The sequence below is a fragment of the Ovis canadensis genome, chromosome 6, assembly GCF_042477335.2.
Source record: "Ovis canadensis isolate MfBH-ARS-UI-01 breed Bighorn chromosome 6, ARS-UI_OviCan_v2, whole genome shotgun sequence".
Taxonomy (NCBI): Eukaryota; Metazoa; Chordata; class Mammalia; order Artiodactyla; family Bovidae; genus Ovis; species Ovis canadensis.
In genome coordinates, this window is record NC_091250.1 from 132,100,799 (window position 1) to 132,118,923 (window position 18,125).

Genomic DNA, 18,125 nt, shown 5'->3' on the forward strand with positions numbered 1-18,125 from the left:
TCCTTGGGGGAACCCCTGCTGGCCTCCCCACCAGCAGGGGTTCACCCCAGGCTGATCTGTCTAAGTCTCTACTTGAAAGCATTACTCATTCCATTTACAGACAACACAGCTTTAGCCCTGGGGATTCAGGCCTGAGCACAATTACCAGGAGAATGAGCCCAGCAGCTAAACTTCCCACAGAGACAAAAGGACCCCACCTCCCACAACACACCCAGGGGCCACACTTGGGCCTCGAACAGCAGAAGCCAGCGGACTCATCTTCCTGCCCCTTGGACGGTGCTGCGGGAGCGGAGGCGCTCTCAAGGGGGTGGACCTGGCCTCAGGCCCCCTGGCGCACAGCCGAGCCCCTGGAGAAGGCACCGTGCCGCCGCAGGACCCAGGGCCACGGGAGCCCCACCAGAGGCCCAGCTGGCACCCCACGCTCCACAGCGAAGTGGGGCACCCTCCTCCCGCAGCCAAGGCTCCGCATGGCCTCCGCTCACCATCCCGAGGACAGCGGCCGCCTTGCAGGTGGCGGGCACCAGGTACTGGAGGAGGATCTCGTCTTCCGAGGGGTGTGCCTTCCGCAACTCCGTCAGCGTCAGGTACATCATCTCAAACTGGTTGCGCTCCGTGAACAAGTCCGAGACCACGAGGAGCTGGAAACGACACACGGATGGGGGGCAGGTCACTCCGGGCTCCACCCTCTGGAGCAGAACCTGCACCAGAGCCTGGGCCCAGGAGGAAGGGTGCCTGCAGTCTCCCTGGAGCCGTGCTCACACGCTGCGGCCACCACCAGCCCAGGTATCAAAGCGGCGAAGGAGAGACGGGCGCCTGGCTCAGAAGTCAGCGCTTTGGCACTGATTTCTTCTGCCTCTCCAGAGCCTCCACTTTCTCTCGTGACATCTGAAGACGGGCTCTGATCAAGCGGAAGGCCCCAATCACCGGGAGTGTGTTGGAGGTGGGGGCTGGCTGGTCTTCAGGGCCCCTACCCCGCCCAGCTGAACAACTCAGCCGGCAGGACTTAGGCCACCCATGGAGGCACGCAGGCCTCTCGGGGTCACGAGGTCAAACACACCTGTAGCAACGCTGACTCGACCTGGCCCTCTCTCGCACTCAGTGCTGTTTTCCAGAAGTTGCCTGATGTTACCAGACTGAACACTCGGGGGAATGAGAACCCAGGGAGTGCTGATGAGCCAGGTGCTAGATGCAAAGCAACTTAAACCTTTACACTGTCGTTACTATTCTTAAATAGACAATCTTTTTTTTTTTGTCATGCCGTGTGGTTTGTGGAAACAAATCTGGGCCCACAGCAGTGCTGAGTCCCAACCACTGGACCACCATGAATTTCTAGTAACTTGTTTTTTTTAAGATCTTTAGCAGTACTTGTAGTTTGCTGACTTCTTTGATAAAAGTCAATCTGCAACTTACAAGTTAAAATCGAGGTTCTTAAAAATATCAACTTGACCAAATATGAAACCTTTAAAGGGATACTGAGAAAAACAAGCTTGAAAAAAAAAAGAAAGTCATTCCCAAAAGGAGACACCTTTAGATAAAAAGAACAGTCCAGTCCTGGGCGGCCCTCCTTCTGGACGTAACCCGCGTGACAAGCCGGCACCGAGTAAGTGACTTTTCAAACCTCTCAGGTGTGACTTCAACACTGCGAGGACTAACAGGTGCTGCACACAGGAAGCTACACTTCCTGGTGGCCCCTCCGAGCTCCCGGACGTGAAGGACTCTGAGCCCAACCCCTGGACAACCACCGCCCGGATGGGTGCTTGGCTGCTGGGGAGGTACGTCTGTCACAGGCCCGAGGAGACAGCGCTGCGAGGACAGGCGGTCCCGTGCCGACTCCACGATGTGGCCACTGGGCTGGGGCGTGCCTGCCCGGCTCTGCGCTGTGGAGGCAGCCCCTCCCCTGGCCTCAGAAGCACTACAACATCCCGAGTCTCCGCGCGGGGCCCGGGCACTGCAGGGGCGGGCAGGGCACTCACCGAGCGCACCACCTCGCTGATCAGGGTGACGGGGGTCCTCCTGGCGGAACTCGACGGCAGGATCCAGCGACTGTACAACTCGAGCAAAAACTGCGAACAGGAGTGGATGTCGACTCCAGCCCGGTGTTTCCTGCAATTTCCCCCGAAAGAGATGAGAGGTTTGTTTCAAGAGGCCCCCAAACAAGGGACTGGGGGGAGCTCCCGCTCGCTTGGACAGAAGGCAGAGGGAACCTGGAGTTGAGCGGAGACGTGGGCGGGGACAACGGTGCTGGGGCCTCGGCCTCCTCCTCCTCCTCGTCCCACTCCTCCTCTCGCAAGGGCGTGATGCTGTTCCCCAGCCACACCGAGTGGATGGACACCTTCAGGCGACATGGGATGGGGTGGTGCTCAGGTGCTGGAGGCAAGGGGCGCCGGGCCTACTGGGGGTCTCTGAGGCAAGCACCAACCCCCGTCCCTGGGCAGGGCTAGTCAGACCCTCAGGGGCTCGCGGCTTAAGACCCCAAATGATGCCCCTGGGAGCAACTGAGGAGGGGGAAGCGCCACTAAGAAAGGGAACGTTGAGAAAGAAAAAGGAAACTTGGCTGCTGAAGGACGTCAGGGTGAGGTCTTGACACAAAATGGAACCAGAAGGTGGGATCTCTGTTCTAAACCGGTCCTCTCACCAGACAACACGTGTGGGCCCGTGTTTCTGAATGATGTAACAAAGCCCCCTACCTACGCAGAGGACAGTCAGCTAGCTCTGGAGGGAGGGTGGGGAGGAACCGGCCCCGCTGGCCGCCTGCCGGGCACTGACCTGGCCAAGCTTGTAGCTCATGTCCCCCAGCTCACGCTCAGGGTTGAGCTGCAGCAGCAGCTTGTCATGGCTGATGAGAGCACCTGCAGGGCAAGGATGCATGAGTGTCCCCGCAGAGTGGGGAGTCCGTCCCCACACAGCTCTGAGTGCCCCCTCAGTGGGGAGTCCGTCCCCGCACAGCCCTGAGTGCCCCCTCAGTGGGGAGTCTGTCCCCGCACAGCCCTGAGTGCCCCCTCAGTGGGGAGTCCGTCCCCGCACAGCATATGAAGCTGCAGGGCCAGCAGGGTGATGAGAACTATCACTTTTTCTCCATAACAAACCAGACTGAACGGGAACTGGCTGTGGGCTGAGCTGCAAAAGCTGGAGTGTTAGTGGTCGCTGACAAGGTGCCCACCGAGCCCCCACCCTGGCACTGGGACAGTCCAGCCGTGCTCACGGGCACAAGGAGCGGCTGACACCCCCACGCAACCCACCCCCCCACGAGCCCCTGGAACCTGTGGTGGCTGGGGCTAGAGACGGGACGGGGTCCCACGCCTGGTACAGGTGGTGAGTGGCGGCGTTTTCTCTCCTGGAAACCATTGCCTGGATCTCCTGCTCGACAATCCCTCTGATGACACTCAGCTTCCTTCCAAACCTAAGTTCAGAGCAAAGGTTACCGGCACCCAGCTCCTCCAAAATCTTCAAAGTGAACCCCGACTCCCAGCTTCGCTGCCAGGAAACGGTGCAGCCAAGGCCCTCGGGCCCTGCACAGGTGCCCCCTTAGCTCTGCTGGAGCCGGCCCCCGACACTGGAGGCCAGGTCGTCAGCCTCAGCCACCAAACCACCCTGGCAGCAAAGGAGAGGGCGCCCCAGCGCCTCCCTGCTCCCACGCAGCCGTGCCCTGGGCACGTGCTTCCCGGGCCCACCTGGTGTCGAGGGCCTTCAGGGGCTTGTTCCGGGGCTGCTGCTCCAGGCAGCTCACGGCCGGGTTGCCGGCCACGGGCACGGTCATCGCGCTCAGCACCAAGGAGGTGATGGCCTGCACGGCCAGGACGTGGATCTGCGTCCTCTCCACATCCTCCTGGAAGGAGAGCCCCAGGTCACCAAGGCGCGTACCGCAGCACACTACCTCCCCTGGGGCTGCCTAGCCAGGCGGCCTCACAGGCACAGGCCCCGAGCGGACAGACAGGTGTGCCTTCCCGGCGGGGGTCCTGGGGCATCTGCCTAAATTCACCAGAATCCACACACATCTGTGATTTGAGATAAATCTGACGGGCAAGTGGTCACTTTTCCAAGCCAGCTTTCCTCCAAGCACAAAGCTCCAAATATGAATTACTTCTTAAGAAACTGTCCTCAGCCTCCTCACCGATTTTAGGGGCCCTGCACAGGACGAGCCGCTGGCTCCTCTCCGGCGAACGTCACTCCTGGTGACGCCGGACACACACACTCTCTGAACCGCCACTTCTGCCGCTTCACACCACACCTTCTATCTGAAGAACGCGAACCTGACAGCTTTTAATGTTTCAGGCTTTCCTGTATCAGACCACGTCTTCTTAAAGTACCACAATATGCACTAACACTCCAGGCCCCATAAAATTTTTGGAAAACAAGTCAAGAGAAATCAACACTAGTTTTCACGTGTGGCCTCTAAGACACGCCTTTCCTTTTTGATGAAACGTTGCTACACACCATACCTGGATGCTGAGCAGCGGAACGTAAGATACATTTAAGGAAGGACACAGTCCTGCGGCCTGCAGGCAGCACGCTGTGGTTAACGCCTTTGGGCCACGATCCTAGAGCACCCAGACCTTGGAACACCGGCCAGGATGTGACTGGCCACCCGTTTACCACCCGGGTGAGACAGGTGGAAGGGCGTGCTGCCCTGGACCCCGCGCGCAGCCTTACTTCCTGGGGGCTCTCCTCCTGCTCCATCACGAGTGGCTGAGTCACCAGGACGCCGAGGAGGGTGGCCCATGTCTCCTCAAACTGGGTGCGGCTGGTCCACCCTGGAACGCGAGTGTCGCTTTAGACAGAGGGTCCCCACTGCTCCGCCTTCTCTGTGAGATGGGGCAGTGGGCACTGTGGCTCTCGCTGGCCAGGTGCCCACACAGCCACTGCCCAGAGCCTCAGGATGGCACTGCGGTGCAGCCTCACCGCCGGCCGAGCCCAGTGGTGAGCAGACCGACTCGGCTGAGTTCAGCCCAGGTGGCCTGGTGCAAAGCACCCTCTGGACCCTGCTGTGTGGACGTCTGAGCGGGTGACGCTCAGATGGGGTCAGAGCGCCCTCTGCCCTGCTCAGCAGGGGCTGGGACAGCCTTACGTAGAGTCACACCCCCAGCCCGTGTGGGTGTGTCCAGCCTCCACCGTGGAACCACACCCGAACGGATGCACGGGCTGCCGTGTCAACTCTACGTCAGGGCAGTGCCATCGAAGCTCAGAGCAATGGCTGCCCTGGCCCCTCAAGAAGGACGGGAGGTTGAGACAGAGTGTAATCTATGGGGGAAGTCCAGTCCGTGAGGAGGGCGTCTCGGGGGCCATTCTCAGGCACCACCGTCCCAAGGCACTCCCAAGGTGGTCCTGGGTGAGCAGTTATCCCAAGGGCCGGGACCCTAGGAGGGAGGAGGCCATGCCACTTGAATCAACACTACAAGGGGCAAGAATGGGGTGCCGAGGACAGAAAACCAAAGCCTCAAATGTCAGGAACTCTCTGGTGACCTGCACATGGACAGACAGAGCGGCTGATTCAGGTATGGATCAGCCACACACACAAGCTGAGACGGGAAGCCCAGACAGACACGCGCTGACTCCCGTGGGAGGAGAGGGGAGCAGCAAGGACAATGGGCAACAGCGAAGCAGGCGTCCGGAGAAGCCTGCAGGCTGCCTCCAGGCACGCGGGGACTGACTACGCAGACGGGAAGGTACCCGAGACACGGGCACGGGGGTCGGGCGGGCTGCGGGAGGCGGGGGGCCGCTGGGGAGAGGGCGGGGAAGCTCCGAGAGCGGCGGCCTCAGACTGCTGCTCAGGCTTCGCTCACCGCTCGACTCAGGGAGGAGAGGTGGCAGCGCGGTGTCTGCCGGCCCACGCCCCAGGGTCATCGCAGCACAGACCCCATGGAGGCTGAGAAAGGACGGGCGCTGGGTGGAGGGGCCCGACATGGGGCTGGGGCCGGGGTGGAGTCGCCATGCTGGGCGCAGCCTCGCAGCCTCTGCCACTGACAGCGCTCACGCACCAGGCCTACCCCCAGCCACGACACGTGGACGAAGAGGGTGAGCTTCTGCTACGCTGCAGGCAGCAAGGCGGCGTCCTGAGCGAAGCCTGGGGCCCTGCTGCTGACGGGGACGCCGTGCATCAGGGCCCCTTCCGTTTCTAAGGTTGCAGCAGTTGTGGGAAACAGCCGCCACCCCCATGCCATGGACGGCAGAAGCGCAGTCCTAGGGGTCAAAGTGGCCTGCCCTGCCTCACGGAGCACACCGCTCTGCCTGGCACACAGGGGTCAGGGTGGCAGTGATTACAGGTGGCTCCCGCAGGGAACCCCGCACCCTCCAGCCGAGGGGCGGAGACACAGGCTGAACCCGGCTCAGCACCGCCCATCAAGGGGGCACCGCCTGACCTGATCTGAACACGGGGAAAGAAACGCTCTCTCACACACACATGCACACACACTCCGTTACCGTGACAGCTTTGTGTGTATTACAGAACATACGCACACGACTGTGTCCTGCCTCAACTCCTCCCTGGAATAAAAGAAGGCAGATCCCACCACCGCCCCGGCTCCCGGCAGCTGTGTTAGGGCGATGCGCCCACAGGGCCCCGGCCTACCCAGCGTGTTGATGCGGTAGATGAACTCTTTAAAGACCTCCTTCTCCTGGAGGAACTCCACGGGGATCTCAGGGAACACTGTGCCGAAATCCCCGCCCGGTTTGGGTGACCATCCGAGTTTCCATACCTAAGACGGTGGGAGAGAAATAGTGAAGGCAGGGTGGCCGGACGGGGAGGGCACCTGGAAAGGCGCCTTCTCTCCCGACAGCTCCCTGGCTGCAGACACGGTTGAACGGGGGAGCTCTCCGAGTCCAGCGTTGTCGTCCGGCGCTGCTCCAGCAGCAGGAGCCCAGCTCCCAGCCGGCCCCTCGAGGGTGCGAGCCACCAGCCAGGACTCGCGCTGGGTCCCCGAGTCCGGCCCCTGGTGCAGCAGCTCCAGTGCCTCTGGCACTCTCAGGGAGTTGTGTGGGGTGCAGCACTCGCGCAAGGAGCCTCGCCTACGGGGCGTGGTCTGTGCAGGCCAGACAGCAGGGCCTCCAGACTGTGCCTTCCTGTATCTGCTCCCCACTCCCTCCCAAAGGTTCAACACCTGCGGGGACGGCCCGAGGGCGGCACCAGCTCCCCGGCTCTCCTCCCATTTCCACGGTGACCTCAGGACAGCAGCTGCTGGGCTTTCTCTCAGAAGGAGCCCCCAGTGGGACTTCTTCCCCTCCCACAGCAAAATCCTCTTCAAGCCAAGGGCCTCTCGCCTCCTCCGAGCAGCCACTGCAGAATCTCGAGCGCACAGAGGTTGCGCCCCCCGCAGCTGGCGCGCGCCCTCCCCAGGTAGCAACAAGCACCTGCCTCCGGCCCCGGCCCGCCTCCCCCGGCCGGCTGCAGCCCCACACCCTGCTCATCCAGGCCCTGCCAGTTATCTGGAGCCAGGTCCTTTAACGATGCCCACTGGATCGTGGTTCCAGTTCCGAAGCCAGCTTTGGAAGAGCAGCTGAGCTGCGGCTCTGCCAAACCCCCGGGCCGCCCTGGGGTGACTGCTGACAGGGGCATAATTTCTGCTCTCCCACTAAACAAACGGGCCTGATGACCTTAGAATCATGCCTGGCGCCTGCTACGTACCTCCTCACCCCGTTTCAGGGCACTTCTACTAACGGCCGAGCTACGTCACGCCCGAGGAACCCGGACGGTCGTCTTGACTGCACACAGGCCCCGTCAGCGGGCATCAGAGCGCTCATGACCTGGCTTCCTGCTCAGGGACCCCCGAGTTGGGGGCCTGCCGAGAGTCTGCCTCGTTTCCGTCCTGCGCCAGGGGAGGGCAGACTCACCAGGGGCGGGACACGCGTGTAGCTGTTGACGAGGGGCAGGCGGGCCAAGCTGATGACGATGTTCCTGAGCACCGGTGTGAGGAACGCGGGCGTGTGGCTGTTCCTCTTGTGGCCCAAGGCCAACACCGACGGCAGGCACTCCACCATCTCGGCCACCATGCCACAGGCTGCAGCGACGTACTGAGGGGCTGAACAGACACCACCGTAAGAGGCCCCTTCTGTTGAAACACACCCCGAACCGCCGCCCCGCCCCCGACCTGCCCGGCCTCGCAGGATGGGAGGCACAGGCCAACCACGCGCCAGAGACGTGACCTGTCGTGGGTGCCTCACGTGGACTCATTTACTTCACCCTCCTGTAGCCCCATCAGCTGAGCGGGACACCCCCGCGGGGAGTGGGGTCACAGAGAGCCAGGCGGCGGAGCATGCCCACAGCGGGGCGGGCAGGGCGCCACCCCCAGCTCCAGGACAAGCAGGATACAGCCGAGGTCGGGTCAAGCGTCCACACCGACCGCGCGGGAGGCCTCTTCCGTGACCGAGTCTCAAGCCCCCGCAGGCGCGGCGGAAGAGGCGTGAGCCTGAGACTCACTCTGTGTGTCTGAGTCCACGCCGTCCTCTCTGGCAGACCTGGGGGCGCTCGTCCTGCTTTCTGGACTAAGAAGCTGGTCCCCGGGCTGCACCACAACTAAGATCACAACAGAACAAACAGAAGCGTTCCAGAGCATGTCGACCACTCCTTTCTGTTCAGATTTTTACATTCGTGCAGCCTTATGAACATTTCCCAAGTGACAGACTAGGTCGAAAGAGGTTGAAATTTCCTAGATTCAACTTGGGACAATTTCAGACCCACTAGACTCGGGTATCAACCTCTGGGTCAGTCTAAAACGCTTCTACACTTGAGTCCCCAGTCCTCCTGCTCTCTGCCACCTCTGACCCTGAGGGCTTTCATCAGGCAGCTCATGATCCATTACTGCTAACAGCATGCCTGGAGCCCCAAGAAGCCTGGCTTTGGTAAATCACTCCCTGGATCCTCGTTTTCATGTTACTACAAATGCACAGATGAAAACAATTTAAACAATGACTCTTCAAAACACCACTCTATATTTAATTTAAAAATACAAAACATCAAGACACCCTCTCACATGTAAACTATAACACCCAATTTTAAAAACATTTTGACTAATCACCCTTGTTAAGGACACTGTCCCTTGAAAAGAATAAGACACTTTTATTTCAAAATTAATACAGTATAGAAACAAGCATTTCGACTATAACAGAAAACAAGGAATTTTTTTGAACGTAATCTTATTAGTCTTATGATGATTTACGACTAAAAGAATGAAACAGTTAACCAGGACCAGAAATCAAAGGGCCATAAATTAGATGCATTTTTTAATGAAAGCTGAAATTCCAAATCTACACAGAAGCAACTTAAATTCTAGTGCCGACTCCAGGAGACTGGAGATGAAGGCAAGGCCCGTAAATCCTCCACCTCCTCACTCCCGAGTCCCAACTCAGCACCTGGAGAGCAGGTGGCAAGCGACCACTTGCGACTAGCCCTGCGGCGCTGACCGCCGCTTCAAGGGCCAGATGACAGCACGCCCCCGTCTCAGACTCACTGGCCTCCAGGATGAACCGCACACAGTGGATGAGGGAGCAGGCGTGGGTCACCATGTTGGGCGCGGCCAGCAGGCTCCAGAGGCCGGGCAGCTGCAGGGCCAGGCAGCAGCAGTCCAGGCCCGCCTGCAGGTCTAGGCTCAGCGGGACCCGTGCGTGGGTCAGGTGCCACGACAGCGCCTGTGGGGCGGGTTGTGTGAAGGAAGGCCCTGGGCCCCATCCCGGCCCAGGGCCCGCCGTCGGGCAAGTCCAGAGTGTCCTCCGGAGCCATGGCCTCAGGCCACCACCCCGAGCTCCTCTAGCCCAACCCAGACCCGCCTGCTCACTGGGGGACGCCCGCCTCATCTGGTTGCCCTGCCTTCAGCCTCCGCGCCGCCGGCTCTGACCACTCAGGCTGCGGGCCAGGCGCTCCCCTAGGACTGCCACAGCCCGGAGGTTCCCACAACCCAGGGGGGATCCAAAAGCTTGGGGGTCCCACAGCCCACAGCCTGGGGGTCCCACAGTCTGGGGGGCTCCCAAAGCCCGGGGGTCCCACAGTCCACAGCCTGGGGGACCAACAGCCCAGGGGGGCTCCCACAGCCTGGGGCCTGGCCTTGGCCACAGTCACGGAGGCTGAACCTGGCAGTGAGACCGTGCTGGCTGCTTCCCAGCGGGTCGAGCCTCTCAGCCCGGCTCCCCTCGCCTGTGAAACGGGACCAGCAGCTCTCATAGGGCTTCAGGGAGCCCTGAACGGGGCACTGCAGGGAGGGCTGCCCTGCCCACGGCGACGGCAGAAGCCTCTGCAAGGCCACCAGGTGCCCGTCTGCCAGCCTTCCAGCGGCCCCAGTGTCTGAAGGGCGGCGCCACAGCACTCGGGCTCGTCGCCTCAGGAGCAGGCGTGAGTGCCTTCTGCACGCCGCTGTCTCCCCACAGCCAGGCGGCGGGCGTGTGGGCACTCTTCAGGTATCTGCCGTGCAGGGTGCAGGCCGGGCGCTTCTCCAGAGGGCGTATGAAAGGGCTGTGCTCCACCCTGAGCACACGCTTCGGGTTGGGGGTTATTTATAAGTGTTAACACCGAGAGCGTTCAATTCCCCACAGCTGAAAATTGCAGGCTTATTGTTCAACTTAAAATATAACAAACTTCTCAGATCACTACTTTTTAAGTATCTAAAATTAGAACACACATAACTTTTTCTTCCTGGAAAAAATTTTAAATGGACGGTTTGTACTAAATCAAAAAACTTTCTCGGCATCAAGGAAACAGACTCAAAAGTAAGTGAGCAAGGCCTCCCTGCCCTGTACCTGGGAGACCCCGGGCAGGAGGCCAGGTCCCAGGTCTGACTCCTCAGAGAGCCCGCCCCCCAGCCCAGAGGCAGAGGCGCGGGGAGGGGCTGCCAACCATGAGGCAGACTGCACAGCGGAGCACCCAGGGGAGGGGCTGCGCCCAGCAGAGCGGGGGTGGGCGTGCTGCGGGACAAGTCGCTGCGGGAAGGTGGGCCTCGGGTGGGCTTCGGCCGGCCCCACTGGGTTTCAGACAGAGGAGCCTCCTCCCTCTGCGGGCGGCGCCCTCACACTTCCCGCCGCTCTGAGCCCGAGTTCCCGCACAGCGGCTTACCTCGAGGGTCATGACCACGAACTTCACGGTGTCCCTTTCCTTCTCAGGAGGAAGTTGCAAATGGCTGGGCAGCCTGGAGAACACCAGCAGGTACTGGGCCAGGGCCCGGGCCAGGGTGGTCAGGGTCCGATACAGCGCAGCATCCCCTGGAACAGAAGGGCCCGTGGGTGGACGAGTCCTCAGCAGAGCCCTGACCTTCCCCGCGAAGCTGACAGCGGCGGCAGACACAGCTCCTGGGATGCGCCACACGCACCCCGCCGTCCCACGAGCCCAGGCCCTGTTTCCCAAGGCTGAGACTGCGCTCCTCAGGGCCCAGAGCCTGGGCCACGTCAAAGAATGGCAAAGCGGGACACACACCAAGGACACACAGAGCCAGGGCCCAGGGCGGGCTCCCGGTTGCCTCTGTAAATGCCTCAGAGTGTTAATCCAGAGCGTTCACTGTACTTTCACTTGGTGCAAAGCCTAGCGTTGGCTCTGCAGCATTTTATAAAAATAAGAAGAGCTTTCAGTTTAGTTACCAAAGAGGTCATCCAGCTTGCTCCAGTAGGTGGCGAGCTGTGGGGGCAGGAACGGCTGGAAAGCTTGGTGGACAGCAGGAAGCTGCTGGACCACAACGGTCACGCGGTCCAGAGTCGCCATGCGAGCTGCTTCAAAAAGGGGGCTCCGCTGGCCCCCTGAGATCTCACGCATGCCCAGGCCCAGGCACGGCGCCAACAGGCTCAGGTTGAACTCCTGAATTAGGGCATTAGAGATTGAACAACGACTGTGACATGTGTTCAGTCAGGCAAGAGACACACAGCAGAGCGTAGAACACAGACATTCGGAGATGGCAGCTAAGCACGGTGTCAGCGACTTGTGAACAAGTATCCTCTCCCGCTTCCTTCACAGATAACCGACCACCCCCGTCCAACATCCGACCTGTGAGGTATGTTTCTGGACTCTACTAGGTCCTTCAATTTTTATTTACTTATTTTGGCCGAGCCATGAGGCATGTGTGATCTCAGCTCCCCAGCCAAGGAGGAACCCACGCCCCCGAGTGGAAGCGCAGAGTCCTAACCGCTGGACAGTCAGGCAAGTCCTGCGACTTTGATTTTAAAGAAATGTTTCCGCCTTCTTATTTATCTGAAGTCAAACTTAAATATGACGGAATTCTAACTGATACAGACACAAAAATCAAGCTGATGTGCCGCCCAGGAAATCAGTGGAACACCCAAGTCCCCAGTGTCTGAAAAAGACAAGTGATGTTTCAAAAGCAGCTCAAAGAAGTCACAGCAGGCGTGGAAATGCGGCAAGTCTGATTGGAAAAGCGGCACTCATTCGATGAGGCTTCAATGCGTACTGCGCTCTGCCAGCTTTTGAAAGCCATTTAAGGATCTTTCCAGCTGATCTTTAGTTAACATTCAGAAAAGCGTGTCATCACCAGTGACCAAAACTGAGCCCTCTGGTACAGCCATTACAGCCGAGCCTTTCTTTAAAGCTGTTAAAAGTCTAATTAGCAAATTTGGAAAATTCATGAATCAGTTATTAAGTAAGCTTATCATTTGCCAGCAAATCAGCTTTCACTGAATGGCTTTTAAAATGATTTTAGCAAACTGATCCTACTGTTTTTTCCAGGGAGCTTTTGTTTTCACGCTGATTGGAGGGTCAGTGCTTGGAACACGCGGCTCCGTGGTTGCACCGTGAGGCTCTGTGTCACGCCTGGGCTGTCTCCTGGGCCCCTACTTCACTCCCCCTTGGTCTACTCAAGGCAGCACCACGACCCCTGAAGGCTTATCAGCTGCTGGTCCCAGGAGGGCTGAGAGGGGACCTGCCAAGACTGTGGCCAGCTCCACACAGCAGCCTGCGGGGGCCTCGCTGAATGCACTGGGTGCAGGGAGGGGCTTCCTAGCTTCCAGAACATCCTCACAGAGTCTGCTCCATCACGTGCCGCAACACCTACCGCCCGTCAGGGGCACGAGACAAGCATGCAGACCTCACTACAATTCAAGGGAGCCTGCTTCCTTCAGGTTCCCAGGGGGTGCTAGTGGCAAGGAATCCACCTGCCAACACAGGAGACACAAGAGGTGCAAGCGTGATCCCTGGGGTGGCAAGATCCCTGGAGAAGGGAATGGCGACCCACTGCCGTATTCCTGCCTGGAGAATTCCAGGGGCAGAGGAGCCAGTGGGCTACAGTCCGTGGGGTCGCCAAAAGTCGGACACGCCTGGGCGACTAACACCTATACCTGACCTCCTTTACTTGCGTGAAAGGGTGAGTTAAACACGACGCCCCCCTTCAGGACTCTTGGGGGCTGAGATCACATGCTGCATCAGGCTCCCTGCCTCTAAGGCACGAAGGTGAGGGGTGTGCACCGCAAGTGGCCACACGGCAGCGGAGCAGAGCAGGCCCGCGCAGCGACGAAAGCGACCCAGGCCCGCCTCCCCGGCCCCCGTACCGAGTGCATCACGAAGGCGCCCAGGTCGCCCGCGGGGATCCGGCTCACCAGCTCTGCGCCTTCCAGCAGGGCAGAGTCTGACCGAGTCCAGCACTGGGCCTTCACCAGCTGCACGTACCAGTCCTGGGCAGAAGGGGAGGAGACAGCAGGCTGCGGCCGCGCGGGCTCTTGGGACTGCAAACTGGCCGCCAGCCTGTCTCCGCGCTGCCTGACCCTCACGCCCACGGCCCAACCCGAGGGCACCGGGCTGTCCCTGGGCCACGACCAACCCTCAGTGAGACCAGATGCCGGCCACGCTGCCTGATCCCCACGTCCACGGCCCAGCCCGAGGGCACCAGGCCGTCCCTGGGCCACGACCGACCCTCAGCGAGACTGGATGCCGGCCGTCACCACTCCGCGGGCCCTCCTATGGGAGCGGCCACGAGGGCGGCGACGTGGACTTGTCACCTGTCCGCACCACCTCCTCTCATCTGCTGAAGGCACCGCTGTCCCTGAGCCTCAGCCGTGCCCCGAGGCAGCAGGCCCACCTCTGTCCACCCTGCTGGGCAGCGCACCCATTGCCTCCGGGAGTCTACTCTGCTCCCTCTCCCCAGGGCCAGCACCGTGGACGTGAGGACAAGTCACACCTGAGAACTGTGGCCTGGGTCTCACTAGTCCCTGCTTGGGCTGCTGGATTCTGGGGTCCAACGACATATTTAAAACTGAACTCTCTCCCAGAAAGGAGAGGAGCCAGACTCTGCCAGAGCTCTGAACGAGCCCCAGCTCTGAGGTGAGTGGTTCCCAACCCAGGACAAGGTGCCCGGGCCCGCGGGTGGGGTGTGGATACACACGGGTCAGCAGGCCTAAGCAGAGGAGACAACTTGGGTGGTGGGCCACAGACACCGTGTTCCATTGGCCATCCAACCTTCAGCCCCTGCTAAAAGCCAGGGCCAGACTGCACAGCCCTGTCACCGATGCAACTGTGGCCACCGCCGGCAAGAACTGGGGCAGGCTGAGGGCCCTCGGGGGCCGCGCTGGGCACCGGGACAGCCTGCCACCCGAGCCACCCCACAGCCCAGGCGGACAGCAGTCCTCAGTGACCCGAGGGCCGGGGTGTCAACACGCAGACACTTACTTTGTCAGGATTCACTGCCTCCAGTGCCAGGGGCCCATCCCCGTCCAGGGGGTGGGACGTGACGGGGGGCGTGGGGCCGTGCGACCCCGGTGCGGTGGCAAGACGAAGCCTGTCCAGCAGGGAGTAGAGCCTCTGGTGTCTGGAAGCCAATCACAGGCGGGTTAGAAGCTGAACGGGCTCCTCCAGCGAGACGAGACGAGCCTGAAACTGCGCAGAGCTGTTTCTCACCAACACTCACACAAGTCACGGTGCGAAGGTCAGGCCCAGGTGACAGGCCACCTCCACAGAGACGTGGCCCGTTAGCGTTCTCCAGAAACTGCATTCACACCGAGCAGTGCCGCAGGGACACACAGCGTGACAGCCACACAGCGCTGCTCATGAACCCACAGTGGACCAGGTACGACCCCAGTGCACAAAATCTACTCAGTCCCCACATAATACACAGCTTACACCCATCTACATTCATTCCATGACCGAGTCACCTCATCTGGCACAGGGTATTTTTATTCTTCCTCATCTAGGGGCGAAAAGAGAAAGTCTGACCTCCCGTCACTTGTTTTGAGAACAACAAAGTTCTGATGCAGACTACAATGCGAGTCACTCCACGCACTGACAAGTCACCTAAGGCCACACACTGCCCAGCAAGTCCTGTCCCTCCGAGTTAAACCGTCAACTGCTACTCCTGAGACAGCAGTCGCAGCACACTGACCCAGCTCTCTTGCACACATCTTCCCTACTGTGCAGGAGAGAAGGTGAAGCTCCCTTTTATTCTGCAGTGATGGAAATACACTCATGTCACAGATATCAGGATTTCAGATAAAGGCCTCTAAGGCTCTGCAGACAAAAGGAGGTGATAGATTGCTATGGAGAGAGAACGCTGATGAGCTACAGATACACTTCTGGGTAACGTGCCTCAGCTCTGCTGTCTAACTCAGCAATCGGATCACAGGTTTTGATCCTCACTAAGACAGAGCTGATCACCGGTACTTCCACTCAGAGCAGACGGTAAGTGAGAGCTATGTCGATACGCACCCTTCTCAGCCACGGGACTAACGCGGCAGAGCGGGTCTGCACTCTGCACACAGACACCAGTAATCTTGAAGGCTCTCTCGAGGCCCATCTGCCACCTAGAACGCACGTCCCTCTCTTGCCCTGTGAGGCTGCGCCCTTGCGGACCCTCATCTCCGCACCCGCAACGAGGAGCCCGGCCCCACGTTACCTCTGTGCTAACCCGCTGCTCTGCAGGTGTTCCTGGACCCGGATCAGCTCCTCCGCCGGCAGCTGGGCCGTGCTGCTCTAGAGGAGACAAGACCACGTCAGCGTGTGCGATGCACAGGAGGCCAGGACCACCGTGCTCATCTACAAAACACAACAGCTGCGTCCGGCTCCTAGGAGCGGAGGCGGACTGGAAGCGCAGGAAGCACAGATGCCAGACACACGAGAAGGACCGACGCAGCCATGCTGCACCTTCCCTCGCGGCCGTGAAGATGCCGCCTGTGGAAAAGGAACTGGCCCAGAGTTTCGCCTGCCCTGCCAAGCTTCCGGTAAAAATCAACCCGCAGTGTTATTTCCTAGTACCTGTAAATTTGCGGCCAAAAGCATTTCCACCCGGCGACAAGCAAGGGTTTCGACCACACGAGCCAGTGCACGGAGCGGCGTGCACAAAAGCTTGTCCACGTACAGCGTCAGGACGGCACCCGACTGGCTCAGGTGGATCCCTTCCAGGCACTGGAGAGTTCTCTTCAGCATGGTGGGCTGCAGAGCGAGAGGAGGACAGAGACGAGGGCAGCGGGTTTACCCAGTGGGAAGAATAGATTAAAAAAACCAACAGGGGCTTCCCCGGTAGCTCAAGGGTAAAGACTCCATCTGTTAGCGCAGGAGACACGGGTTCGATCCCTGATCTGGGAGGACCCCACACGCAGTGGAGCGACAAAGCCCGTGCACCAACACTCTGGGGCCTCTGCATCCCGCACGCCCCGGGCCCACGCTCCACAGCAAGAGAAGCCAAAAGCGCCAATGCTCCATTCTTCAGGCAGAGAAAACGCGCAGCGGCTGGCACCCGGGAGACTTACAGTGGAGAGGTTCTCACAGCGAGACTGAATCGCCTGGATGAAAAGGCCACTGGCGGCGGAGTTCCGATGGACGGCGCTGATGAAGTCCTGCACGGGGGGCTCGTGGGACAGGCTGATCAGGTCTTGAATGTGGTTCACGATGAGCCACGTCAGGTGCTCCGAATCATGCAGGTTCTGGCACTGAGCACAAAGCCAGCAATGAGAGGCCCCCGTCCAGTGGACACACACGGCGATGCCAAGAAGAGGCCAGGACGGGCAGGGAGGAGTGCGCCGGTTCCAGACCGCAGCCCTCACTGAAAATGCCCAGCGTCTGGACAGCGACACTGACGAGGGCGAACGCATGTCACAGAGCCTGACTCCCACCCCGCCCCCAACAACCAAACACCCTGGCCGTGACCTCCCTTCAGGCCCCAGGGATGCGCAGCCCAGCAGCACGGCCCCAGGACTGAGGAGTGTGGCTGAGGGGCGCGGGGCACCCAGGGCAGTGGTGGCCGCGTGAGACTCCAGGGCAGGTGGCACTCTGCCGGAGTGCACCCTGCGCCCCCCGCCCTGGGCCTCAGTCCGGCCTCCTGATGGGAGCGCTCCAGCCACTCTTGCCCCAACTCTGTGACGAGTCAGTGGAGAGAAAGAGCTCCCTGTTGACTGCCACAGTCCTGACAGCTTCCGAATCTGAAATATGGTGCTTCCTACAGGTCCGACAGACCTTAAGGGGAGATATTTCATGTAAGGTTTAGGAGGAGATAAAAAGTACACATTTTAAAATATGTATGCTGCCTTTTCATTAAAATTCCTGATCCTGGGCAGAAATTACAAAACAAGATACATTTTCTGCCATCGGGTTAATGATTAATACTTTCTATGTGGGATAATTTGATAGTATTAACATAAAATAAATATTTTTCTTACTGTTCTGTGAAAACAGCATTATATAATTATACCAAATTACTTTAAAAAGTGGAACAAGATAGAAAAACTACTTCAACAACAAGAATGTAAAGCAAAGTGTAAGTATTAACAAACTGCTATCATGGCAGAAAAGAGCTCTGCAGAGGGCGGAGGGGAGCACGTCACGTCTGCCCCGGAGGCGGGCGGCATTCTCCGTCCACCCAGAGAAAGGAGCAAACCTCAACGAGGTGGAATGTTGGGTCCTCTCTGAGTAACAACCATTAAGGCTTAATTTTCTTCTGTTTACTTATTTGGCTTTTACAAATTTTCTGTGTTAAATAAGAGATGACTATAATTTTATGGTAAAAAAATACTAAAACAGTCATATTTTAAAAGAATGTCATTCAAACAGGAATCTATTAAAAACGTGGCAATTAACTTCCGAAAACCTTTTCCACAGATTAAAACAGATTTTAATCAGAACCTCACTCAGCCAGATTTGTAGCTTCTTTCCATTATTACTGTCACTGAAGACAGCAAAGGCGCCCAGCGCTGCAAGAGGCCTGAGCAAGTGATAGCTGACCCAGCCT

At 59.2% G+C, this 18,125-nt stretch overlaps 1 protein-coding gene across 7 annotated transcripts in view; it reads right to left on the minus strand.

Moving 5' to 3' along the window:
• Positions 1–18,125, minus strand: part of HTT (huntingtin) — a 122,579-nt gene that overhangs the window by 5,228 nt on the left and 99,226 nt on the right. For all 7 annotated transcript variants that reach the window (XM_069594839.1, XM_069594838.1, XM_069594836.1 and 4 more), the window contains 18 exons: positions 16,651–16,830; positions 16,157–16,333; positions 15,798–15,874; positions 14,579–14,717; positions 13,465–13,587; positions 11,551–11,764; positions 11,033–11,178; positions 9,441–9,618; positions 8,411–8,506; positions 7,825–8,012; positions 6,566–6,692; positions 4,651–4,751; positions 3,672–3,826; positions 3,261–3,400; positions 2,767–2,849; positions 2,205–2,332; positions 1,974–2,103; positions 483–638 (listed from right to left, as the gene is read on the minus strand). In XM_069594839.1, the coding sequence (XP_069450940.1) occupies positions 483–638; positions 1,974–2,103; positions 2,205–2,332; positions 2,767–2,849; positions 3,261–3,400; positions 3,672–3,826; positions 4,651–4,751; positions 6,566–6,692; positions 7,825–8,012; positions 8,411–8,506; positions 9,441–9,618; positions 11,033–11,178; positions 11,551–11,764; positions 13,465–13,587; positions 14,579–14,717; positions 15,798–15,874; positions 16,157–16,333; positions 16,651–16,830 (2,538 nt within the window). The remainder of the gene's footprint in view (positions 1–482; positions 639–1,973; positions 2,104–2,204; positions 2,333–2,766; positions 2,850–3,260; positions 3,401–3,671; positions 3,827–4,650; positions 4,752–6,565; positions 6,693–7,824; positions 8,013–8,410; positions 8,507–9,440; positions 9,619–11,032; positions 11,179–11,550; positions 11,765–13,464; positions 13,588–14,578; positions 14,718–15,797; positions 15,875–16,156; positions 16,334–16,650; positions 16,831–18,125) is intronic.